The sequence below is a fragment of the Aulonocara sp. 'chitande type north' Nkhata Bay genome, linkage group LG3, assembly GCF_057382095.1.
Source record: "Aulonocara sp. 'chitande type north' Nkhata Bay isolate Kocher_YH1m ecotype deep benthic linkage group LG3, A_spYH_male_GT1.1, whole genome shotgun sequence".
NCBI lineage: Eukaryota > Metazoa > Chordata > Actinopteri > Cichliformes > Cichlidae > Aulonocara > Aulonocara sp. 'chitande type north' Nkhata Bay.
The window spans coordinates 71,292,941-71,320,461 of NC_141346.1; the positions used below are offsets into that span (position 1 = coordinate 71,292,941).

General features: G+C 40.5%; 2 protein-coding genes across 4 annotated transcripts in view; one reads left to right on the forward strand and one right to left on the reverse strand.

Annotated features, from left to right (window-relative positions):
• LOC147336918 (protein NLRC3-like) overlaps positions 1-27,521 on the reverse strand; it is a 1,139,417-nt gene that overhangs the window by 95,775 nt on the left and 1,016,121 nt on the right. The window lies entirely within an intron of this gene.
• LOC147336920 (uncharacterized) lies at positions 1,516-26,115 on the forward strand. Its single transcript, XM_086287203.1, has 4 exons — positions 1,516-1,577; positions 7,544-7,649; positions 23,574-24,506; positions 24,832-26,115. The coding sequence occupies exons 2-4, from the start codon at positions 7,632-7,634 to the stop codon at positions 25,522-25,524; spliced, it is 1,644 nt and encodes a 547-aa protein (XP_086143329.1). The 5' UTR covers positions 1,516-1,577; positions 7,544-7,631; the 3' UTR covers positions 25,525-26,115.

A 27,521-nucleotide genomic window follows, 5' to 3' on the forward strand; every position in this document is an offset into this window, starting at 1 on the left:
TGATGACAGTCAGCTGAATTTGCTGCCCCCTTGGTGGAGGACATCAGGATCAGCAGCTGCTGCTCCATCACAAACACCACAGAAGAAGAACAACACTGGATCAGATTATCTGGACGTGTTTGACAGGGACAGTGTTCATGTTCATGGACATCAGGACAAAAACAGACGATGGAAACCTGCCAGATTTGAGCTAAACTGCTCGTTTCCATGTGTAGTCCCTGGGAGGTCACATGACCAACAAAGACACACAAGCTGTGTCCCAAAACGTCGGCTGCATCCTCCGGAGGCCGCATTTGAAGGCCGATGACGTCACAGCCAGGCGACGAAGGCTGTCCCGATTCCTCGACTCCTTCAAATGCGTCCTTCATTCCCCCGAGTTTGAAGGATGGGTCGGGTGTGTCCTTCGTGGCCCACCATATCCCAGAATTCATAGCGCGGCCCAGCCAAATTTCAGCTGCCAACAATGGCGGCCGCTACTAAGTTTTAAAATTTAACGAGGGAGTACTACTTACTTACAATGAATTCCTTACACTATATAATTTTCCCGTCAGTGTTGGGGAATTCTCAATGGTGCTTGGTGCCATACCCTCAGGGACTTTAATGTTATATAAAAACACTGACAGCTCAATATCTGCCTCAGTCACTCTCCCTGATCCAGCTGAGTCAGCAGTGGGAAAAATCTGCTTTTCACAGGAACTTGGTAACAGCAATAAGAGAATACGTAGTTTATTCCAAGAAGATATCATGTCTCTCCCATATATAGAATATCTTACTGGAACCGACATGTTCCAGATATCACCTGGAAGACAGTCTGGATGATCCCATAAATATCTAATTGTGAACAAGGTGAAGGAAATCTCATATAAAATTCTTCATAAATGTGACCCAGCCAGTCACTATATGGTAACATTTAAAAGAGACATAAATACTAATTGAACTTTCTGTGGGGATCATCCAGAAACTGTGGCACATCTCTTTTGGTTCCTCTACACAGAGATTCTGGAAGAATTTAGCAGTTTTGTTATTGTCCATATTTTAAGGGAGTTTTCTTTACGATGGCAAAATGTTTTATTCTTTTTCTTTAAGTTCCCCAGGAAGAATGATAAATGTTTTTTTTATAAAATATTTGTTAATACTTTTAGCTATTTTATATCCATAAATGTAAGTTTATTAATAAAACACCATATTTCTGCCTTTTTATAAGGATATGAATTGTACATACGATCAATTTCAGACTCAACCAACAAAAAGCCTCTCAGAACAATATTTATATGTTGATTTTTTTCGCCTACTCATATCATCATTTTTTTACTCCTGGTTCTGTATGTTCATGTTCTGTTCTTTTGTAAACTTCATCTGTTTGTATGTTGTATACTCATTGTGTTTCAATAAAGTTCGATTTAAAAAAAGGTACGTTCTAAACGAAGCTTCAGACGTCACTGATCACGTGACTCTGGCCAAACGAATCAAGCCTCGACACGGTGCTTCTGAAGCAGCGCGTTGATCTTTCTGACACACGCACCGGAGCGTCAGCTTCAAGCGGACCATCACTACGTCTCACATCTAAAGGTGTCAAGGTAACTTTGAACTGAGTTCAGTCAATCTGGAGTTTTTCCAAGTTTTCTGTTGCTCTCTGTGAGAGAAGAGCGTTAAAGGCGGGGCTCTCCAGAGTCCAGCAAAACAGGAAACCACAGCTGGGTGTGTGTAAGTGTGCAAACCAATAGAATGCATCGTGGTGGGGGGGGCATCACGGGCAAGAAAAAAATAAAATAATCGGTCGTACCCATGCTTCCCCGACGTCATGCCAGCGCATATTGGGAAATTCGTAGGCACCGATCGGTTTTCTATCAGCCATTTGCTGGGAGTAAGGGCGCCCTCCGTTTGCGAGGTGCGCCTGCTGCTGGCGGCACAGGGAGGAGAGGGCGGGGCGGCGGGGAGTCTCTGGCTGGCTGGAGCGGCATCTAATAACCAACTCGCAAAACAAAATAAAAACAACAAACAGATATTATGATACAGACTTATAATCTGCACCCATGTTTTTTCTAAATTCTATAAAGTGAGCGCGAGAGCCCTCGGTGCGCCTGCGCGCTGCTGAAGTCAAAGTAAACTTTATTGTCATCTCCGCTACAGACAGTCCAGCATATAGAGAGACGAGACGACGAGGCTGCAGTTACAGCGGTGCAAGTAAACAAACAATAAATATAAGAAGAGTAAGAAAATAAATCTACACTTTAGGACTCGGGGTAAAGGATCAATAACAATTTAATTTATAATTTACAGTTTGATGATTTAAAGTCTCACACAACCCGTCAAAAGGGGCGGGGCCGGCTGCTTCCAAGTAGAGCACATTTCATTTATAATGATGTAAATCCAAGCCCATCATGGATTCACGATCTGAATCCTGGGTTGTGTGAAATCCCAGAAATCAACCTTAGACAAAGTGAATCTGTGAACTAAGGTGTAGGTCTGTTAGGTTAATTGTGCTGATCCTCGGGTTGGGGGATTTGTGTTTGTACTGCAGCGCAAAATTCAAACCAATGGAAGATGGACAACAAAAGTTCAAAGCCATCAGGTGCTCAGTTTATGTATTTATTTTTGGCCTACATCAGTAAGAAATGCCAAATTATATACACAAAGTTACAGGAATCACCACTCCTGTTATTCATGATGATTTCAGTAACATCACATAATAACATGTAACGTTATTATGTGATGTGCGTACTGTTAATGCTGATACTGTGGTGAAATTCTCTGCTTCTTTTGTGTATTCTGCATCTATTACGTCAGATTGTCTTACCCCTCATATGGTTGAGAATTTTGCCAATACCCTGTTAACTACATGTTCCTCCATCCTCGACACTGTGGCACCTATTAAAATGAAGCACCCCAGAACTTACTCACAATGTTGGTTAAGTGACTCTGTTCGCGCTCTACGACGTGCGTGTCGGCGGGATGAGAGAAGGTGGAGGAAAGATAAACTCCAGGCATCTTACGACATCCTACGTACTAGTCGCTTGAAGTTTCAAACTGCTGCCAAAATGGCTAAAGCAGCTTTTCTTTCAAAAATTATCTCTACCAATGGTAACAATCCTCGAATTTTATTTAAAATTTTTAACTCTGTGGTCAACCCCTGCCCCACTATGCCGCTGCCGTGCTCCACGGTTCTTTGCGAACAATTTTTAAATTATTTTTTAGATAAAGTCTCATCTCTTAAATCTGCTCTTCCTTTAATGACAGGCCCTGCGTTTACCCCTGACTGTTCCTCTTCCTTCTATCAGTTTGAACCCGTTTCACTCCCTACTCTTAAGCGTCTGGTTGAACAACTGAACAATACTAATCTCGTATATGATGTTCTTCCATCTCGTATAGTTAAGGACTGTTTTAGTGCAATTGGACCTAGTATATTGTCCCTTTTGAACTCTTCTTTGCTCTCTGGTTGCGTACCATCAGCCTTTAAACATGCTATAATTCAGCCTGTTCTTAAAAAAAGGAACCTCGATTATAATGATTATGCGAACTATAGGCCGATTTCCAAGCTTCCGTTCTTGGCCAAAATTCTTGAGAAGATAGTGTTGCTTCAACTCCAGGCCTACCTGGATGAGAATAGCATTAATGATAAATTCCAATTGGCCTTCAAACCACATCATAGCACTGAGTCAGCGCTGCTCCGAGTTCTCAATGACCTTCTACTAATGGCTGATAATGGGCGCTCCTCGGTCCTAGTGCTATTGGATTTATCGTCGGCTTTCGATATGGTTGATCATAAAATCCTATTGGCGAGACTTGAGCACACTGTAGGCATCAAGGGTGTTGCCTTGGATTGGTTTAAATCATACTTCTCCAATCGGCTCTCCTCGGTTCACTTGGTCACTTCCTCTTCCTCCGCTGTACCTGTCTGTTGTGGTGTCCCTCAGGGATCTGTGTTAGGCCCTACTCTGTTCTCATTGTACATGCTTCCATTAAGCGCTATCTTTGAGAAATATCACATCGCTTTTCATTATTATGCTGATGACATTCAGATCTACTTTGAGTTAAATGATGACCTAGCTTTGTCCTTGAATAGTTTTCGAGGGTGCATGTGTGAGGTCAGGCAATGGCTCCTGGCAAATACTCTTATCCTTAATGATAAGAAAACTGAAATTGTGGTCTTTGGCAGTGACGTCCTTCGTGCCAAACTTCGTGATGCTTTTGGTTTTCTCACTAGCTCCTTTTCCGACACTGTTAGGAATTTGGGCGTGTTACTTGACAGCTCATTTAAACTTGATAAGTGTCTGCTGTTGTTAGATCCAGTTTTTACCAACTCCGCCTTATTTCTAAGGCCAGGCAGTATATCTCGCATAAAGACCTGGAAAAACTCATCCATGTCTTTGTAACTTCGAGGCTGGATTACTGCAATTCACTCTATTTTGGACTCCACTCTCCCTCCTCCATAGATTACAGACAGTCCAAAATGCTGCTGCACGCATTCTAACCAAAACTAAGAAGTTTGCCCACATTACTCCCGTCCTAGCTGATTTGCACTGGTTGCCTGTGAAATACCGTATCCAATTTAAAATTCTGCTGTTTACTTTTAAAATCACTAATAACACAGCACCGAGCTATCTTAAGGAACTCTTAAGCTTATATGTTCCTGCTAGGGCTTTAAGATCATCCTCACAGTTACTGTTGGTGCAGCCTAGATCTCGGCTGAAGTCTAGAGGTGATCGAGCGTTTGCCCTGGCCGCACCAGAGTTGTGGAACAAACTTCCCATTGGCATTCGGGCGTCTGACTCTATTCAATCTTTTAAATCACGGCTTAAAACGTATTTGTTTAATCTTGCGTTTTCTACCGGTTAAATGCTGGCCTTGTCTGCAGTGATTTATTTTACTAATTTTCCTATCTTGCTTTTTATTTGCACTGTGTATGTCTTATCCCCATTGTGTGTTGATGGCACAGTTACAGTGGGGCAAAAAAGTATTTAGTCAGTCACCGATTGTGCAAGTTCCCCCACTTAAAATGATGACAGAGGTCAGTAATTTGCACCAGAGGTACACTTCAACTGTGAGAGACAGAATGTGAAAAAAAAATCCATGAATCCACATGGTAGGATTTGTAAAGAATTTATTTGTAAATCAGGGTGGAAAATAAGTATTTGGTCACCTCAAACAAGGAAAATCTCTGGCTCTCACAGACCTGTAACGTCTTCTGTAAGAAGCTTTTCTGTCCCCCACTCATTACCTGTATGAATGGCACCTGTTTGAACTCATCATCTGTATAAAAGACACCTGTCCACAGCCTCAAACAGTCAGACTCCAAACTCCGCCATGGCCAAGACCAAAGAGCTTTCGAAGGACACCAGGAAAAGTATTGTAGACCTGCACCAGACTGGGAAGAGTGAATCTACAATAGGCAAGCAGCTTGGTGTGAAAAAAATCAACTGTGGGAGCAATCATCAGAAAATGGAAGACATACAAGACCACTGATAATCTCCCTCGATCTGGGGCTCCACGCAAGATCTCATCCCGTGGGGTCAAAATGATCATGAGAACGGTGAGCAAAGATCCCAGAACCACACGGGGGGACCTGGTGAATGACCTGCAGAGAGCTGGGACCAAAGTAACAAAGGTCACCATCAGTAACACACTACAACGGCATGGAATCAAATCCCGCAGTGCCAGACGTGTTCCGCTGCTGAAGCCAGTGCATGTCCAGGCCTGTCTGAAGTTTGCCAGAGAGCACATGGATGATACAGCAGAGGATTGGGAGAATGTCATGTGGTCAGATGAAATCAAAGTAGAACTTTTTGGTATAAACTCAACTCGTCGTGTTTGGAGGAAGAAGAATACTGAGTTGCATCCCAAGAACACCATACCTACTGTGAAGCATGGGGGTGGAAACATCATGCTATGGGGCTGTTTTTCTGCCAAGGGGACAGGACGACTGATCCGTGTTAAGGACAGAATGAATGGGGCCATGTATCGTGAGATTTTGAGCCAAAACCTCCTTCCATCAGTGAGAACTTTGAAGATGAAACGAGGCTGGGTCTTCCAACATGACAATGATCCAAAACACACCGCCCGGGCAACAAAGGAGTGGCTCCGTAAGAAGCATTTGAAAGTCCTGGAGTGGCCTAGCCAGTCTCCAGACCTCAACCCCATAGAAAATCTGTGGCGGGAGTTGAAAGTCCGTGTTGCTCGGCGACAGCCCCAAAACATCACTGCTCTCGAGAAGATCTGCATGGAGGAATGGGCCAAAATACCAGCTACTGTGTGTGCAAACCTGGTAAAGACCTATAGTAAACGTTTGACCTCTGTTATTGCCAACAAAGGTTATGTTACAAAGTATTGAGTTGTATTTTTGTTATTGACCAAATACTTATTTTCCACCCCGATTTACGAATAAATTCTTTACAAATCCTACCATGTGGATTCATGGATTTTTTTTTCACATTCTGTCTCTCACAGTTGAAGTGTACCTCTGGTGCAAATTACTGACCTCTGTCATCATTTTAGGTGGGGGAACTTGCACAATCGGTGGCTGACTAAATACTTTTTTGCCCCACTGTATATTGTGCTATAGCTATGTGCTATAGTTATATTTTTTCTATTGGTGGCTTTTTCCTGTGAACATAATTCTACACTTTTATTTTTATGACTCTGATTATACTTGTGTTAATTTGTTCTATGTTAAGCACTTTGGCATGCCGTTGGTTTTTAAATGTGCTCTATAAATAAAGATTGTTGTTGTTGTTGTTGTTGTCCTGTAAGCACAGTCTGCCTGTGTCTTTTCTCTGCAAATGAACATTTTCAGCCAATATAGGTAATAATAATAATAATAATGGATACTTTATTGATCCCCATGGGGAAATTACTTGTTTTTCTCTGCATTTGACCCATTCACTCAGTGAAGCAGTGGGCAGCCCACTAAGCAGGCGCCCGGGGAGCAGTGTGTAGGGACGGTACCTTGCTCAGGGGTACCTCAGGGTAGCCGTTAAGTGGATTCGAACCGCCGACCTTCCGATCATGGGGCGACCACTTTACCTACTGGGCTATCCCTGCCCAGGTAATACATCAACATGGCTGCCGTGGCTAAGTTAGGAATATTTATAATGTCATTTCCAAAACTTGCATATGATCTGCAATTTGTAGCAGATCTACTGACTGTCACAGAGCAGCTGGAGCAGTCTCGAATGCAGGTCAGTCCACTGCTGCCCCCTGTGGCCAAGTGCCATAGCTACTGCTGGATGAACTCGTGACACATCTGCACCTGTTTCTATGAACACATTGAGTCTGAGTGGCTGCACTTACACTGGTGCATTCAAACATATTGAAAGATGGCAGCAATGTGGATTGTCAAGACTCAAACCAATCCACATTGCTGGCGTTGCATCTTTCAATGCCAGCAATGGCAGGTATCAGTGCTCAAACCTTTTGTGTTTGTTTCCAACAAGTTGCCCACCTCGGGAAACAAAAATGTGTTCTTTTACTTGTCAGATGAACATATGAGACACTTTGACTCTTCAGTGCAGTGTGGAGCCTAACAAAGATCTGTTTTGTGTCCCAGCTGATCAGCAGGAGGAGGAGAGTCTGACGGAGCAGCAGAGGAACATTTTCAGCTACTTGGACTCAGCTCAGCCACTACAGAGGAAACAATGAGCTCAACACAGAAGGTGACAGACAGAGCAGGACCATATGACCAAAGATATTTATCACCATATACAGGGAGTGCATAATTATTAGGCAACTTAACAAAAAACAAATATATACCCATTTCAATGATTTATTTTTACCAGTGAAACCAATATAACATCTCCACATTCACAAATATACATTTCTGACATTCAAAAACAAAAACAAATCAGCGACCAATATAGCCACCTTTCTTTGCAAGGACACTCAAAAGCCTGCCATCCATGGATTCTGTCAGTGTTTTGATCTGTTCACCATCAACATTGCGTGCAGCAGCAACCACAGCCTCCCAGACACTGTTCAGAGAGGTGTACTGTTTTCCCTCCTTGTAAATCTCACATTTGATGATGGACCACAGGTTCTCAATGGGGTTCAGATCAGGTGAACAAGGAGACCATGTCATTAGTTTTTCTTCTTTTATACCCTTTCTTGCCAGCCACGCTGTGGAGTACTTGGACGCGTGTGATGGAGCATTGTCCTGCATGAAAATCATGTTTTTCTTGAAGGATGCAGACTTCTTCCTGTACCACTGCTTGAAGAAGGTGTCTTCCAGAAACTGGCAGTAGGACTGGGAGTTGAGCTTGACTCCATCCTCAACCCGAAAAGGCCCCACAAGCTCATCTTTGATGATACCAGCCCAAACCAGTACTCCACCTCCACCTTGCTGGCGTCTGAGTGGGACTGGAGCTCTCTGCCCTTTACCAATCCAGCCACGGGCCCATCCATCTGGCCCATCAAGACTCACTCTCATTTCATCAGTCCATAAAACCTTAGAAAAACCAGTCTTGAGATATTTCTTGGCCCAGTCTTGACGTTTCAGCTTGTTAGAATTAGAATTCAACTTTATATTCATTGCACATGCACAGGTAGAGGGCAACGAAATGCAGTTTGCATCCATCCAGAAGTGCTTTAGTGATATAGATATATTACAATATATATTAGCAATAGTATAGATATGTAAGTATATTACAGAAATGGCTCTATTATGGTATGTTATAATGTACACGGTATGAAGTATGTTGTGAATATTCTATAACTAAGTATGTACAGGCTATGAACAGGATATAAATATGAAAAACTATACAGAAATGGGAACTATGCAAGTTGTAAACAGTTGTAGGATTAAAGATTATCGAATGTACAGAATGATTATTTACACAGTGCTATACAGTAGTGCAGTTAAGATAAGTGAGGGTGTGGATAATTTCTACAGAGGCTATATAAAGTGCCAGTGGTTGTGAGTGGTGGTTCACTCCATGTTATTATTGTGTGTTTGAGGGTCCAGGGCCCTATTTCAGGAAGCCGGTTTAGTGCAAACTCTGAGTAAGTAAACCCTGAGTTAACGAAAACTCTGGGTTTTCGGTTTCACAAAGCGAGTTTAGATTAATCCTGAGTGAGTTACTATGACGACACTCTCCGTGAAGCTAACCTGCTCCCTAGCAGGTTTACTTCAACTAACCCTGACTTTCTCCGCCTCTTTGTCGGAAACCTGACTGTAGGAAGTGTCAGACATGGCGTGCCCCTTCCTTGAAGAGCCAGTAGATGTTGAAGCCCAAATTCTCCGCAGAGCTCTCCGCTGGGAGAGAGTGATTAGAGCGTGTTTGGACATTTTATCATTTCCTGATGATTTTCTGTGTGAACGTTACCGTTTTTCAGCACAATCTATAATTTATTTGAACAACATCCTCAGGCCTAATATTGCTCATAAGACACATCGTGGACATTCTCTCAGTTCTGTGCATATTATTTGTATTGCACTTTGGTTTTTTGCAAACGGGAGCTTTCTGTATAATATTGGTGATGCTGAGCACGTTTCCAAGGCTACCGTCTGTCGGGCAGTCAGGAATGTCACAGTTGCACTGAAACGTCTCCTGTACTCATTTGTGGTGTTCCCCGGTCACAGACCCACAAGATTCATCAAAGAGGGATTCCACAAAATTGCAGGTATCAGGATGAACAAAACTTAATTCATGATGTGGTGATACTTGAACTACTACTTAAATTTTACATTTATTCTCACGGTTCCCAGGCGTGATTGGCTGTATAGATGGCACTCACATTCCAATCATTGTTCCTTCAGTAAATGAAGGAGACTATGTGAACAGGAAGTCTTTCCACAGCATTAATGTGCAGGTACATAGTTCCCTGTAGCATTTCAAACTAACAAATTATTTCATTATAGTAATGGATGCTAATTTGTGTTCTCTGCACTGTGAAGATCATATGTGATGCTGCCAACATTATCACAAATGTGGAAGCCAAGTGGCCAGGTTCTGTGAGTGGTGGTGGTGGAGGACCCCCACCTGTTTTTCGGGCCTCCGCTTTTTTTCTGTTGGCTATAACGGGCCACATTTGAGCATACAGAGTAAGCAAATATTTACTTGTAATGTGCTCAGATAATTTCAATAAGTGCTTACAGAGGGGAAATTAATGTAGCCTCTAACTGCAATTGATTTACATCGGACAAACAGACCAAGCACTGTGGCTCATAATACAATTACACCTTACCTGTTTGGACTATATTTTTATATTTGATTTTTACTTGCTGCCAGGAACGTTTGGGGCCTGTTGGGTTGCACCTGCGCTCACATCACATCACAAAATAAAATGTATAAAATAAAAAATGAAATATAACTAGAAAAATTTGCATTTCCTGCGAAAATGCTGTGTGGATGCCTTAACGCTGAAGATGTCTGCTGAAAAAAGCTGAAAAAGTTGAAAAAACAAAAATAAAAAAATGTTGCCTTGAGCAGGATTTGAACCTGGCATTTCTGGTATTCAAGGCAGGTACTCATCTCACTGTGCCAAACTCTTTCTCACAAAAAGGAGGTGGAGAGACTGACAATTGTGCTGAAATGAGCAGAAGAGGCTGAGAATTGTGCTGATAAGAGGTGAAAAGGCTGAAAAAGAGTTCAATCAGCAGAATTTCTGCTGAAAAGAGGTGAATGAGCAGGATTCTGCTGAAAAGAGGTTTTTGTTGAAAACAGCTGAAAAAGCTGGGATTTGTGCTGAAAAGTGGTGAAAAAACTGAAAATTGTGCTGAAAAGGGATGAAAAAGCTGAAATTTGTGTTGAAAAGAGTTAAAAAGGTGTAACTGTTAACTGAATGAAATGTTGCCATAAGCGGGATTTGAACCCGGGCCTCCCAGTCTGAGAACGGCTGCTCATCTCAATGAGCTAAAACACCGGTCAAGCCGGCATGCAAAATCAGTGACCACATTGATAATGTGTTCCATTCATTTCAATGGTCAAAAGTCATAACACACATTAGCAGAAATATCAGAATTTTTTAAAGTTTAAACATAGTATTTCTGCTAAAACTTAGTATTTATACTAAATAATATTTTTTTCCTGCCAAATCATAGCATTTGTGCTGAAACACAGAAAATTCTGCCAAATTATAGTATTTGAGCCAAATCATACAACTTGTGCTAAAACATTATTTATGATTTAGCAGAAACACTGGGACTTGGTAGAAATACTGTGATTTACATGAAATACTTTGACTTAGCAGAAGTACTACAATCTAGCAAAAAAGTACTACAGCATAGCAGAAATTCTATCATTGAGCAGAATTACTAGGATTTAGAAGAAATACTAAGATTTGGCACAAATACTATGTTTTAGCACAAACACTGATGTGGCTCAAGAACCTTTATTGTGCAGTTATACTGTGATTTGGAAGAAATACTATGCTTTGGCACAAATACTATGATTTGGAAGAAATACTATGTTTTACCAGTAATACTATGTTTTGGTACAAATACTATAATTGAGTACAAGTACTATAAAATTATAGAAATACTATGATTTAGCAGAAATGCAATGTTTTTGCAGAAACACTGTAATTTCGCTTAAATAGTATGAAATAGCAGTAATACTATGATTTGGCAGAAATACTACTTTTTAGCACAAATACTATTGTACAGAATGGTGTACGTCAGTTTAATGCTGGGTGGTGCTGCAATAGTAACTATCCTCGGTCAGAAGGAGAGGCTGACATCCAGGGATTAGATTACCACAGGTGGAGTTTATTGGCGGTCAGATGGATGGTACAGGGAGGTATGGCATACAGTAGGAGGATGTGGAGAGGTGATATGGTGTGGTTTCTATGATTAAGAACAGGGTATGCATTACAAAATGCATACAGATTAAAGATTAAGAAAACTGGCAACAAATTCCTCCACTACAAATCAGTCTGATACCACTTCTTACAGGGTTCACGTTTACTAAGGCACTACCCAAAAGGCGCCACAAGAGGGCACTCCAACACAAGAGATGACCTATTTACACTGATGCACTTAGTAAACAGTCAGCCCCCTACTTAGCCACTACATAATACAGTGATTTACAGTATACAAATTCACACAAATACTATGATTTGGCAGAAATACTATAACAGATTTCCTAAAAAAACTATGAAATTGCAGTAATTCTATGACTTGGAAGAGATACTACGTTTTAGCACAAAAACCACAACAACGCAGAAATACTATGACTTAGTAGTAATACTATAACATAACAGTTCAATGTTCTTGCACAAATACCACAATATGGCAGAAATACTATGTTTTAGCACAAATACTGTGATTTGGTATAAATACTACGATTTGGCACACATACTATATTCCGCAGATACACTATAACAAAACAGATAGTCTACGACTTAGTAGTAATACTATAACATAACAGAATTATTAATTGGGCACAAATACCACGATTTGGCAAAAATACCATGATTCGGCACAAATACGATGACATGGCAAAAATACTATGATTGGGTACAAATACTATGATTTGGCAATAATACTGCATTTTAACACAACTACTGAGATTTGATTGAAAAAACTAATGATTTAGAAGAAATACTATTACTCCATACAAATACGATGCTTTGGGACAAATACTATGTTTTGGTTCCAATACTATGATGTGCAACAAATACTATGATTTGGCACAAGTACTATGATTTAGTACAAATACTATGAATTGGCAGAAATACTGTGATTTAGTAGTAATACTTTAAAATAACAGATATACTGTGATTTTGCAGACATAGTATGTTTTTGCACATATACTATGATTTGGCAGAAATACTATACCTTAGTAGTAATACTATAACATAAGAGATATACTATGGTTTTGTAGACATACTACGTTTTTGCACAAATACCATGATTTTGCACAAATGCTGTGATTTAGCAGAAATACTATGATTGGGTACAAATACTATGATTTGGCAATAATACTGCGTTTTAACAACTACTGAGATTTGATTGAAATACTATGATTTAGAAGAAATACTATGACTCCATACAATACAATGCTTTGGCACAAATACTATGATTTGGCACAAGTACTATGATTTAGTACAAATACTATGATGGGGCAGAAGTACTATGTCTCAGTAAAAATACTATGATTTGGCAGGAATACTATGTTTTACCAGTAATACTATGTTTTGGTACAAATACTATAATTGAGTACAAGTACTATAAGATTATAGAAATACTATGATTTAGCAGAAATGCAATGTTTTTGCAGAAACACTGTAATTTCGCTTAAATAGAATGAAATAGCAGTAATACTATGACTTGGCAGAGATACTACGTTTTAGCACAAATACTATAACAACGCAGAAATACTATGACTTAGTAGTAATACTATAACATAACAGTTCAATGTTCTTTCACAAATACCACAATATGGCAGAAATACTATGTTTTAGCACAAATACTGTGATTTGGTATAAATACTACGATTTGGCACACATACTATATTCCGCAGATACACTATAACATAACAGATATTCTACGACTTAGTAGTAATACTATAACATAACAGAATTATTAATTGGGCACAAATACCACGATTTGGCAAAAATACTATGATTGGGTACAAATACTATGATTTGGCAATAATACTGCATTTTAACACAACTACTGAGATTTGATTGAAATACTATGATTTAGAAGAAATACTATTACTCCATACAAATACGATGCTTTGGGACAAATACTATGTTTTGGTTCCAATACTATGATGTGCAACAAATACTATGATTTGGCACAAGTACTATGATTTAGTACAAATACTATGATTTGGCAGCAATACTATGCCTTAGTAGTAATACTATAAAATAACAGATATACTGTGATTTTGCAGAAATGCAATGTTTTTGCACATATACTATGATTTTGCTCAAATACTATGAAATTGCAGTAGTACTATGATTTTGAAGGAATACTATGATTTGGCAGAAATACTGTGATTTGGCAATAATACTGTGTTTTAACACAACTACTGAGATTTGATTGAAATACTATGATTTAGAAGAAATACTATTATTCCATACAAATACGATGCTTTGGGACAAATACTATGTTTTGGTTCCAATACTATGATGTGCAACAAATACTATGATTTGGCACAAGTACTATGCCTTAGTAGTAATACTATAACATAAGAGATATACTATGGTTTTGCAGACATACTATGTTATTGCACAAATACCATGATTTGGCACAAATGCTATGATTTAGCAGAAATACTATGATTGGGTACAAATACTATGATTTGGCAATAATACTGCGGTTTAACAACAACTACTGAGATTTGATTGAAATACTATGATTTAGAAGAAATACTGTGACTCCATACAAATACGATGCTTTGGCACAAATACTATGATTTGGCACAAGTACTATGATTTAGTACAAATACTATGATGGGGCAGAAGTATTATGTTTCAGTACAAATACTATGATTTGGCAGGAATACTCTGATTTGGCAGAAATACTCTGATTTAGCAGAAGTACTATCTTTTGGTAGAAATTCCTGCTAAAAGATACTATTTCTGCGTTTTAGCAGAAATACTGTAATTTGGCATAAATACTATGATTTGGGATAAATACTATGATTTGGCACATATACTATATTCATCACATATATTATAAAATAACAGAAATATTATGATTTGGCCCCAAAACCATGATTTTGCACAAATACCATGATTTGGCAAATATACTATGATTTTTCAAAAATACTATGATTTAACAGAAGTACTAAGATGTAGTAGAAGTACTTTGCTTTAGCAGAAATACTATGATTGAGGAGTAATACTTAAACATAGGAGAAATACTGATACACAGACACACATACATAGACAGTAAAGGGAACAGGAGCTGTTGAGAGTCTGGGCTTGGTATATGTAGGTCAGTTAAATTAGCTGCACCTGCTGTAGTCAGCCCTTACACACACAGACACAGAGAGAGGTGTGAGTTTTCTTCAGTGTATTTCTGACATTCAGGATTCCCCTCGAACAAATGGCCATAATTTCCTAACCGTAGAGGCTAGAACGGTCATTCAGACATTGTTTTGTTCAGAAGAGATGGGGGAATCTTCAGGTCTTCATAATTCAGAGATAAAATATAAATTATTAAAGATATATGACTTGTAATACACTGTAACTGAGTAGAGCGAAGCAAAAACTGCCTTGACTTGCTCTCAAACAACCTTTGGTGACTCTAGATCTATATGGAGCATCAAAATCATTCTTTCACCGTAAAAAACAGCAGGCTTTGGTGAACAGTCATGGAAATTTTCAGGGCTCTGTGGAAATCCATCAAAAAGATATGACAAGAGAAAAAAGTGCCTCATTTCCAGAATTTGAAATCTGATGAAATCTGAGCGAGGGACAAATTTCCTACCCTCAAACAAGTCCAACTCATCTCAGAACGGTAATAGGTGAGAAAATAATTCTTGAATTGTGAGCATCAGGAGTGTCTGAAGATATATCGGGACAAGCCATATGTCTTGACTTTGCTTCGTTAAGGAGATATGACAATTTGAAAATGCCTCTCATTAGAGAAATCCAGCGGTGATTTTGAACAAACTCTCCATTGACTTTATATGGAGAGTTTTCTGACCATGTGTTGATCTGAGGAGATTTGCCAAAATTCTATAAATCCCACAACAATGATAGTGACATTTTCTGAAAGCCAGCAAAAATACCTACGTTTTGATGTATAATTTGTGAGGCTTGAGTGAAAATTGAGTGAGTAGCAAGAAGTTGTTTGGACATGAAAAGAAAATTCAAACAGTTTCACTGTCCCCTCTGAGTTAATTGCATAGCAACCATGTATTTTCTGAAAAATCACAATTTTGCAACTGAAGACTTAAAGAGAGATAAGATGAAAACGGTAGAAGATCTGAAAAAGCTGAATCATACACGAATAGCCCAATCATTTGAGAACATTTTAAAGTTTGAATGGAGTTTCTAGGTGAAAGTATGAGCATGCAGTTAAGTTTCAAAGACAAGAAAGTTTTAGCAGAATTGTGGAAGTTTTCCATTCATTTCAATGGGACAAATTAAAGGAAAAAAGTGTAATATTTTAAAAAGTATTATAGTAATAAACACCAAAAGATATAGCCGGCATTAGCAGAAAGAGCAGAAAAGTTTAGAGTTTGAACGGAGAAAATCGGCTGAAAACTGAGGGAGTAGTTTGAACTCAAAAAACGTACGGAAGCGACAGGAATAATAAAGAATAAAGAGAAACAGGAACTCAATAGTGTGGATGCCCATTGAGGGCATCCACACAATAAAATAACGTGTTAAATGGGTGGAAATCCCTAGATCAATGTTTATATTAACACGCACGCATTGACTCTGTCGGCTATGTTTTGCCATGCATGCTACCTTTCTTTTGCAGCTGAGGCTGTGTTACTTTTTTTCTGCAAAATTTGCATGTTATCGGCATATGCTGCCATCAGAATTTCGGCCTCAAGCGCTGTAAAATACATTGACCGCGCCTTCTTTCCCTCCGTCTCCATGGTGACTCGCTTAATCTGTGCTCCACTAATCAGGGCTTTATGTATCCTCGTGCGTGTGCTTAACTTGGGGTTAAAGCAACTCTGCGTTGATTGAACTACTTGTTATCAGCTTTTCTGAAACCGAATATTCCGAGTTGGACATTTCGGGGTTACTCAACCCTGAGTATCGTTTTTCACTCTGAGTTTTCTAAACCGGCTTCCTGAAATAGGCAAGGCAAGGCAAATTTATTTGTATAGCACAATTCAACAACAAGGTGATTCTAATAGGGTACAGTTGTCCATTGTGGGTGTGTGTATGTTGAGTCCATAAGTTAACGTGGGTCAGATGTCAGGAGGCAGAGTTCAGGAGTCTGACAGCTGTGGGGAAGAAGCTGTTCCGGTACCTGGTGGTCTTAGTCCGGAGGCTCCTGTAGCGCCTCCCAGAGGGCAGGAGGGTGAAGAGTCCATGTGATGGGTGACTGGGGTCTTTGATGATTTTCCCAGCCCTTTTCAGACACCGCTTCCTGTAGCTGTCTTTTATGGCAGGAAGTGGTGCTCCGGCGATGCGCTGGGCAGTTTTCACGACCCTCTGCAACGCCTTCCGGTCCGAGGCAGAGCAGTTCCCGTACCAGACTGTTATACAGTTGGTCAGGATGCTCTCGATGGTGCAACGATAGAAGTTCACCAGGATGTCTGAGGACAGGTGGTTCTTCCTCAGAGTCCTCAAGAAGAAGAGGCGCTGGTGAGCCTTCTTGACCAGCTTGGAGCAGTTGGTCGACCAGGTGAGATCCTCGGAGATGTGGACTCCCAGGAACTTGAAGCTGCTCACACGCTCCACAGCCATCCCCTTAATGTGGATGGGTGGATGTGGGTCAGCATTCCTCCTGTAGTCCACGATGAGCTCCTTGGTCTTCTCGGTGTTAAGCAGCAGGTTGTTTGTGTCGCACCACTCAGCCAGACGATCCACCTCCTCCCTGTAGGCGGCCTCATCGTTGTCACTGATGAGGCCAATCACCGTGGTGTCATCTGCAAACTTAATGATGGTGTTGGAACCATCAGCAGGTCTGCAGTCGTGGGTGAAGAGGGAGTAGAGGAAAGGGCTCATCACACAGCCTTGTGGTACACCGGTGTTCATTGTGATGGTTGATGAGCAGTGGTTATCCAGCCGGACATATTGGGGGCGATTGGTCAGGAAGTCCAGTAACCATTTGCAGATGAGGGAACTGATGCCCAGGTCTGTCAGTTTCCTGATGAGTTGTGAGGGGTGGATTGTATTGAATGCTGAACTGAAGTCTATAAACAGCATTCTGGCGTAGGTGTTGTTGTTGTCCAGGTGTGAGAGGACAGAGTGCAGTGCGATGGAGAAAGCATCCTCTGTGCTCCTGTTCTGGCGGTATGCGAATTGGTGGGGGTCCAGGGTGGGGGGGAGACAGGATTTGAAGTGTGCTAGGACCAGCTGCTCTAAGCACTTAGTGATGATGGGGGTGAGTGCTACTGGGCGGTAGTCATTGAGGCAAGATGGGTTGGAGTTTTTGGGTATCGGGACGATGGAGGTGGATTTGAAGCAGGCCGGTACCACAGCGTGGGCCAAGGACAGACTGAATATGTCTGTCAGCACTCCTGCAAGCTCCCCAGAACACGCTCCAGGGCTCTAGAGTGCGACCAATTTTTCAGTGGTGCGACTAAAAAAAAAAATTTGGTTGCACCTGTGCGACCAACTGTTCGGGTAGCAAAAAAAAAAAAAAAAAAAAAAAAAAAAAAATCTGCAACCTTCCCTGTGGTCAACAACAGACACACATTTTGCCTCTATCGTGGACTAAACCAATCAGAGATAGTCAGGGGCGGGACCTCTCTGATTGGCCGTGGTCCAGTTGAAAGTGCAGGTGGACGTGGGAGGTGAGTAGCTTGAATAAAGCGATATCGATTCATTAAATCCTGAATCGACTTTTAAATATAACTGTTTTGCCAGAAACGCCAGATTCTCAGATTAAAGCTCACAAAACCAGTTCAACAACAACCAAACAGCAAATGAGAGCAGGTACACGGATTCCACACAAAGACGTAAACACAGCACAGACCCGACGCATCAGAATTAACTTTGTCTTTCTCGGCTTTCTCACCCGACGGCCTGTAGACGGACACGCTGTCGGTGCTTAGCGATCCTGATGCGTCCGGTCCGCGCTGTGTTTACGTCTTTTTGCGCTGATTCTGAGCTGCAGGTTTTGTCTCTCCAACCAAAATTCACCGAGCTGAATTTTGCTGTTTTGCTTCCACGACTATTAAAATGGCACTTCATGCACAGCTAGCTCTCTCTATCTCTCTCTGTACTTCAAGAACAGTTTCCCGTCTCCAATCTCTGTTTTCTGTATTATTCATTCGCTTATTACCCACCAGTCTACCATTGTTTACAGCGCTGTGGTTGCTGTCTTTTTCTTTTCTTTTTCTTTTTTTCACTTAAATGACCTCGAACAAGAAAGCCTGTTTTTTCTGTTGTTCAATACTGAAGAAATTTAAACTTTATATGCAGTACATTGTAGAATATTTTAAGGTTATCTGCTATAAAAAGCCAGACCAGGAAAATCTCCTTCATGTTTTTCTGTGTTTTATTCTCAGTTACTTTCACACAAAGGCATCTGCTGCGATGCTCACAATTCTGATGAAGTCAGTACTGATAAATTATCAGAATTATAATATCATAAATTATCAGAATATGCCCACTCTCCCCGGCCGGGGAGTCCTCCGGTGTTCTGGAGATCTCTGGGATGAGTCGGAGATCGGCGATAAAACTGTTGGAGTTGTGAGTCCAGATGTCCAGAAGCTCCTGTCTGCTGTAGGTCAGCAACGCACAGCAATTCTGGACGAATAATCCGGTTAAAAGTAGATAAAAAACCGCTAAATAGCAGATTCTGGAGAGACACTGAGCCTCGCGTTGTTCACGCGCCGTCATCTTGTGTGTCTTGTTCAGTGGTGGTCGTCTTTCAGCCTTTCTTACCTTGGCCATGTCTCTGAGTATTGCACACCTTGTGCTTTTGGGCACTCCAGTGATGTTGCAGCTCTGAAATATGGCCAAACTGGTGGCAAGTGGCATCTTGGCAGCTGCACGCTTGACTTTTCTCAGTTCATGGGCAGTTATTTTGCGCCTTGGTTTTTCCACACGCTTCTTGCGACCCTGTTGACTATTCTGAATGAAACGCTTGATTGTTCGATGATCACGCTTCAGAAGCTTTGCAATTTTGAGACTGCTGCATCCCTCTGCAAGATATCTCACTATATTTGACTTTTCTGAGCCTGTCAAGTCCTTCTTTTGACCCGTTGCCTAATAATTCTGCACACCTGATATAGGGTGTTGATGTCATTAGACCACACCCCTTCTCATTACAGAGATGCACATCACCTAATATGCTTAATTGGTAGTAGGCTTTCGAGCCTATACAGCTTGGAGTAAGACAACATGCATGAAGAGGATGATGTGGACAAACTACTCATTTGCCTAATAATTCTGCACTCCCTGTATACATTTGAACATTTGCCATAACGATGTAGCTGACGATAGAATTGACACCAGACAAAATACTTTACAGCTGCACAACTTTATTAAAAAGCCATCAATGTATTTTCACTGAAACAAGCAGCTGTTGTTTATGTGCATTAAAGTTATATAAAAATGTAACAGTGCAAATGCAAATTCCTCGCTGACAGTTTAACCAAAAGGCGTTTCCAGTGGAAACTGGCCGACACATCCTGAGCATAACCATGTATAATATCCACTAAACTTCAGAAGAGGTTATACAGTCGTGGCCAAAAGGTTTGAGAATTGCATAAATATTGGAACCTGGAGAAGTTGCTGCTTAAGTTTTTATAATAGCATTTTGCCTGCACTCCAGAATGTTATGAGGAGTGATCAGATGAACTGCATCGTCCTTCTTTGCCATGAAAACGAACTTAATCCCCAAAAAGCCTTACCGCTGCATTTCATTGCTGTCATCAAAGGACCTGCTGAGACCATTTCAGTGATCGTCTTCTTAACTCAGGTGAGAATGTTGGCGAGCACGAGGCTGGAGATCATCATGGCTGTATCCCGATTCAGGTTCTGCAGCTTTAAAGTCCTCAAGGGCCGCGGACTCAAAGACCGCTAAGGCCGAAGTGCGAGGCTCGTAGGCTCGTGAAATGGGACGTCTAGCCTCTGTCGCGCTGCCCAGGTTGCCTAGCAACCATGATACTAACAGCTGGAAACGTTTCATACAGCTTTGTTTGACAGAAATGAAGGAGAACATATTTAGTTCATTTGTTTCTACATGAGCTCTGTGTGATTTGATGAGTATCTGAGGCTGAGACCACAGGACTGTGAAACATGATTGTTGGGCTTCATTTCTGTGCTGAACAGTCGTTTAAGATTAGCTGTAAATAACAATTAGCTGATGTTGTTCATGAGACTAAAGTCATCTCACTGTGGTAATGTAAATATAATATGGCCAATATTATAGTTATCATATTAATCACTTCACTCACAGACAAGTATCTGTGACAGTGTGTATACAGATGTATCATATATAAGAGACAAATATTGTTCCTTCAGTATGTTGGTACTAAATGTGGCTCAATGCTTACATATATGTGTAAAAAGCCAATGTAGGAGCTGTGATAACTGTGTCTGATAGAATGAAATATTCCTTTATTGGGTGAGAAAATCAGACCATGTCATAACTGCTGTAAGTCACACAGAATAGATATCAGAGCCTTAAACAGGCTGACTTCTGCTAAATGGGTCAAACTGGGCAGAAAGTCTACAAACACATAACATCCTTATAGAATATGATGTAACACTATAGATCAACTTAGCTCAGAATATATAAAGCATATAAACAGTTACAGCAATATGATGCAACAAACACAGCAGCTACTGATCCAAAATACTCAAAGCTTCATAGAACTGAAACCAACATTTATTTTTAGCTCCATCCTGCTGCTGATACAGACTTTAGGTTTCTGAACATTAAACTTGTTGCTGCCTTTCATAGTGTGTAACTTGAAGGCCCTGAGTACTTTCTCCCACACTGGAAACACTGGGATGATCACATTATTTGAACATTACCTAATAAGACTGATTCAGCACAGACAGTTATGTTAAACTTTCCTAGCAGTCCTTCACAAACAGGGAACAGTCTGTCTATTCTCTCCATCTGTCAGCTGCTGCTGGCTCTTCCTCCTCCTCTTCCTCACACACTGCTGAGTTTGTCCTGGTGGATCATCAGGGCTGCAAAGCCTCACAGATGATGTGCAGCAGTGGCTCCCTCAGTCTGTCCTCACTCTGGACACTTGCAGTCGTCACACATGGAAATCAAATGTGTGATAAGCTGCAGGATTCAAACACAAGTGTAACTTATAAACACATGTTCATACTTTTATTCCACAATCAGAGAGAAAGAAACAGAGAGAGTGCAGGACAGACAGACAGGTGACAGTCTCAGGTGTACACACTGCTACACAACAGCACCAGAGAAGCAGGATTTAGTGTTTGTGTTATTACGAGTGTAAACAAGAAGAGTTCCAGATGGTGCAGTGGACACATGTGTGACTGCTGTGATTAAAGCATCTTTCTTTCAGCTTAACGAGTGAACCGTCAGCTCGTTCAAACACACGTTAAAGTGCGTTTGGCTCGACACCACCGAACAGAGGCAGCAATATAACACAGCTAACATTAACAGTGCAGTGAATCCTGCTTGTGCCGTGATGTTCAGGACTGCAAACCGAGCAGCATCACTGACTTTCAGCTTGTTGTGTTTGTGGATATATGACTGATTTTAATTATCCACAAAATCATCACATTCTCTGTCAGATTAAGGTCGACTATTGAACGGCGTATATTTTAAAGGCTTTAAAACCAAGTTAACACTGAAAGTACAAACATCACTAATGTCACATAACTCTGCCGACAAGGCATAGCTATGGCTATGAAATGCTCTTTGTGTATCACTTCTTCATTATGAAAGATGTCATTAATGCACTAGTAATGTCTCATCTGGAGTATTGTTCAATCATTTGGTCAGCAGCTAATAAGACAGATCTTAACAGACTTCAGTTAGTCCAGAATAAGGCGTCCAGATTAGTGTGAAGATGTTCATACTATACTAATATTGATCAAATGCATAATAACCTTTCTTGGCTTCCTGTACAGGCTAAAATATTCTATGGCTTACTTGTAGTTCTAAAGAAAGCAATTCTGTTAAACACACCACATTTATTCTGCTCAGCTGCAGTATCCAGATGAAATACATCATCATATTACACAGTTTTCAACAAGCTGCAATTTAGTAAATGCTCGAGTTAAAAGTAACGTTTTGTAAAACTGTTACATTTAGAGCAACTTTTAAGTGGAATAAGTTGCCTTAAAAAATTAGAGAATTATTCAAAACTTCAATGAACACTTAAAAGCCGATTTACAGAGCTTTTAGTTGTTGTAAATATTGTAAGACATGATTTGTTTTTGAAATTTGTGTAATGTGCCTCAATGTTATTGATATTATTATTATTATTATTATTGATTGCTTATATTTGAACAATTGTGAAACCTCACTGTGGATGTAAGAGTGAAATTATGTGGATATCTTGAATCCACTTTATTGTGTAATATTTTATGTGAGTATTTGACGGAAGACGAGCAACATCTGTTGTGGAAGCTAACGGGGTTCCTTTAGAATAAACAAACATAGGATTTATTATCACTGAATAATTCTGTATAAATTTATACAAATTATAGAAATATGTGATAGGAAACAACAAAATAATCTAAATTATAAAATAATGTGTGTGTGTGTGTGTGTGTGTGTGTGTGTGTGTGTGTGTGTGTGTGTGTGTGTGTGTGTGTGTGTGTGTGTGTGTGTGATTTTAGTGTTTGAACAGTCATGAATTATCTTTAACAGCAGGTTGGATGTAATGTGTTAGAACTACCAGCAGGTGGGGATAAGAGACCTTTAAGGTGTTTGGTGCCACGCTCCACCTTCAGGTTTAAAACTAGTGTTAATGGAGTTTGAAGGTTGAGTTTGTTCCACGACTGCATTTCACTCACTGCCTCTGTTTGTATCTCTGTCACTGCAGGACCAACATGGAGCCAGAAGTCAGCGCTCTCAGGAGGCCGACAAACCTCACAGAAGAAAGGGAGAGAAAAAACACACCTGTGACGAGTGTGGGAAGGGTTTTACTCTGAGGGCTAAACTAAAACGGCATCAGGTCATCCACACTGGAGAGAGACCGTTCAGCTGTGACTTGTGTGGCAGAGCTTTTACTCACAGTAGCAGCTTACAGAGGCATCTAGTTACCCACTCTGGAATTAAGGCATACAGCTGTGACGAGTGTGGGAAGGGTTTTACTGTGAAGGCTTCACTTAAACAGCATCAGGTCATCCACACTGGAGAGAGACCGTTCAGCTGTGACTTGTGTGGAAAGTCTTTTTCCTTGAAGGGTTCCCTAAAACAACACCAACTCATCCACAGTGGAGTTAAAGCGTACAGCTGTGATCAGTGTGGCAGAGCTTTTACTCGCAGTAGCAGCTTACAGAGTCATCTAGTTACCCACTCTGGAATTAAGGCATACAGCTGTGATCAGTGTGGCAGAGCTTTTACTCACAGTAGCAGCTTACAGAGTCATCTAGTTACCCACTCTGGAATTAAGGCATACAGCTGTGATCAGTGTGGCAGAGCTTTTACTCACAGTAGCCACTTACAGAGGCATCTAGTTACCCACTCTGGAATTAAGGCATACAGCTGTGACATCTGTGGAAAAACTTTCAGCCAGAGAGGGAGCCGAAATACACACCTACACATTCACACCAGACATGATGTGTACTGCTGTGAACAGTGTGGCAAATACTTTACAACAGATGCACAGTTACAACGACACATGTTTACCCACACTGAGGAGAGACCTTATCGATGTGACCTGTGTGAGAAGACTTTTAAAACTCCACAGCACCTGAGAGAACACCAACAGATCCACACCAGAAAGAGACTCTACAAGTGCAGCTACTGTGAGGTATGTATTTATATTGTTATCTTGTCATTTTAGCCTGACTGTTTGGAACAACTCTGCTCATTAAACTGTGTTAGCATGTTAGCAATTCTACTGCATGGAAAAGCAGCTCTGAGTGATTATTCAGATTTTCCTTTCAGTTATGATTTTAGTATTACTGTAGTATTATGGTGGTAGTATTGTAGTTATTGCAGCCCAGTAAACTGAGTGTGTTAACTGAAACAGTCAAATGTAGTTGGACGTCTGCAGAGATGCTCTTTATTTCAGGCGACGTTCAGGATACAAATGTTGAAGGACTGACTTACACTGTCTTTGTGTCTTTGTTTAGAAGCAGAGCGACACAGATGGATCCAGTTCTCAACCCTGTCATCACTGTGGTGGTGGGAAAGACTTTCATTGTGACCTCTGTGGAAAAACTTTCAGTCAGCAAAATACCCTAAAAGTACATCAACGTAGACACACTGGAGACAAACTGAAATACTGCAAAGAATGTGGGAGAAGCTTCACCACACCAAGTGATTTAAAACAACATGAACTGATTCACAGTGGGGTTAAAAAGCACCTCTGTGATCAGTGTGGGTCATCCTTCACCACTGCAGGTCAGCTTAAAACACACAAACGAGTCCACACAGGAGAGAAACCACACAAGTGCAGACACTGTGAGAGAAGCTTCTCACATTCAGGTAATCGTAACATTCATGAACGTGGACACATGGAAGGAAACTACAGCTGTGACCAGTGTGACAAGAGCTTCAGGAATCTCAGATCATACTCTGCACACAAACAATCCCACGTTACTAATAAACTGTTTCACTGTTACCAATGTGCCCAAACATTCACCTCATTGTCTGCTCTGTGCAAACATCAGCGCGATCACTCAGGGCTGAAATCACTCCCATCACTGGATCACAGTGAATCTGAAGACACAGAAAGATCCTCTGGTTTCTGTGTCAGACTCAAAAAGCTTGAGATCAGGCTCCACAGAGTTCAGATAGAATCATTTAAACTTGTGTTGAACTGAACTGGTTGCTGGGCTGAACTTCTACATAATACAGATCTACATGGGATCTTCTTTTCTGTTGTTTTACTGAGTCAGTTTTGTCCTTTTTTCTCTGTCCTGGTTTTGCTCGTCTGTAAATGATTGAAACTCAGTCAAATAGTTCATTGTTCTCCAGCAAAACGTTTTGGAAACTCATGTTTAACCTTTAAAACTCTGACATGTTTTAGCACACAAGGTTTCATCGGGGAGTTCACTCATGATTGGACCATGAGAACAAAGGTTTTTAGTTCTTTCAAAGAGAGTCTTGGAGATGTTTGATGTTTCTGTTTTTCTGAAACCACCTGAAAGAAAAACTATTTTTCTTGCTTTATGTAGTGTGGAAGTTTTTAATGTTTCTTCATCTGTGATGTTCTTGAATGTGTTCACGTGAAAATGGTACAAATAAACTGTCCTTTCAGCTTTAGCTCCTAATTTATTCATTATTTACGGATGTAGCACAGCAGCCGTCTCTTGATTAACACATGGAGGGCTCGGGATCTGATGGTGTCGTCTCCCTAATTTGCCCACTCAGTAAATCTCACTCATGGCCAAGAAATTGAAATAAACCTTGTTTCCCTGCTGGATAGTGATCCACTGTAACTCTGCTCCTCCTTCCTGTTTAGGATTTCTGTGGCTGAAGTAAAATTCCCTCCATCCATCACTTATCCCAGCTAACCCAAAGTGAAATAAAGTTTTGCTGGTCTTAAAAAAGCATTACAATAATGGGCATTACCAATGCAAACTGAATGATACAGAAGATGAAAGAAGAGACTTTGATCAGTTAATAAAGCTCATGATCTGGATTCATTGTGGCTGCTACACAGATACTTCTGGGTCACTTCTCTCAGTTAGGAACCTTCCTCACCAAACTGACTGTTGGACCACACCCCTGGTTTCATGAGAAATTGTTTCAGCCATGATTTCTCTTCCTGTATTTCAGAGTAAAGACTGAAGTGACAAATGGAAGCATGTTTAAAAAACACAATGTGAGAGAGACGTTGAGGTCCTTAGAAGTTACCCTGGGTTTTTCTGTCACCCTGCTAGATGTTACACACCTTGTTATTGGACTGATTTCTACTGCTGGACTACTCCTGCGGAGAGTAACAATACTCTTACTAATTAGCTCCCTTTCACACCTTTGGGGATATTTATTTTTGTGTTTGCAGCGCTGTGAGCCAGAACAGCGAGAGAAAAATCTGCAACAGCGACGAGCCGAATGCTTACGTGAATCGCAGCAGCTGCACATGTGCTACGCTGAATTAGAGGATATCTTTGCTCTGGATTTCTATTTCTACTTTTTCATTTCTATATGATTCTTCTTGCATCTAAACAAAGATGATTCAATTTGCTAAATGTTGATGGCTCTTCGTGCTCAGGTGTAAATGAGACGTAATATTTGCTCTTGGTTTGGTTCTCCTGTACAGAACCTTGCAGTACAACAGAAACCTAAAAACATTATTTGTAGTTGTTATTCTTAGTTGTTCTGCTGCCTAAATACCACAGGGTCTGATTATGAAGTTATTGAGCTGCACATACTTTACGACCTGCTTAAGTTCGAGGTCACAGCGTCTGTAGAGCAGCTGGAACATAATGAAGTCTACAAGGTTAAAGTTTTCTCTTCAGTTATTGTTCTTTCTGCTGCTTGGTTTGATGGATCTGAGAGCTTTTGTTTTTATTATTGTCATTATAATTATCATTAATATTTTACTCTCTAGAAGCTTTAAAATAGTGTTTGTGTTTGAAAAAATTGATTTAAGAATTGAACAGAAACATCTGTCCTTCTGAAAATCGCCCAAAGGCACGGAGACAAAGTCAAAGGATGCAACCTGTAACTTTCTCTTCCTTCATGTCAGGACCATCATCCATGATTTATATAAAATGCATATAGCAACAGTAGCACTTTAGTTTGGACTTTATGATTTCTGTAACTGGAAAATATTATTTTGTTTAAAGACAGAAGTGACCGCATAGTTGCAACA

Excerpts from the sequence above, each read along its gene's own strand:
- LOC147336920 (XM_086287203.1), top strand. Across the intron at positions 24,507-24,831 it reads ACAAGTGCAGCTACTGTGAG|AAGCAGAGCGACACAGATGG; the intron begins GTATGTATTTAT and ends GTCTTTGTTTAG.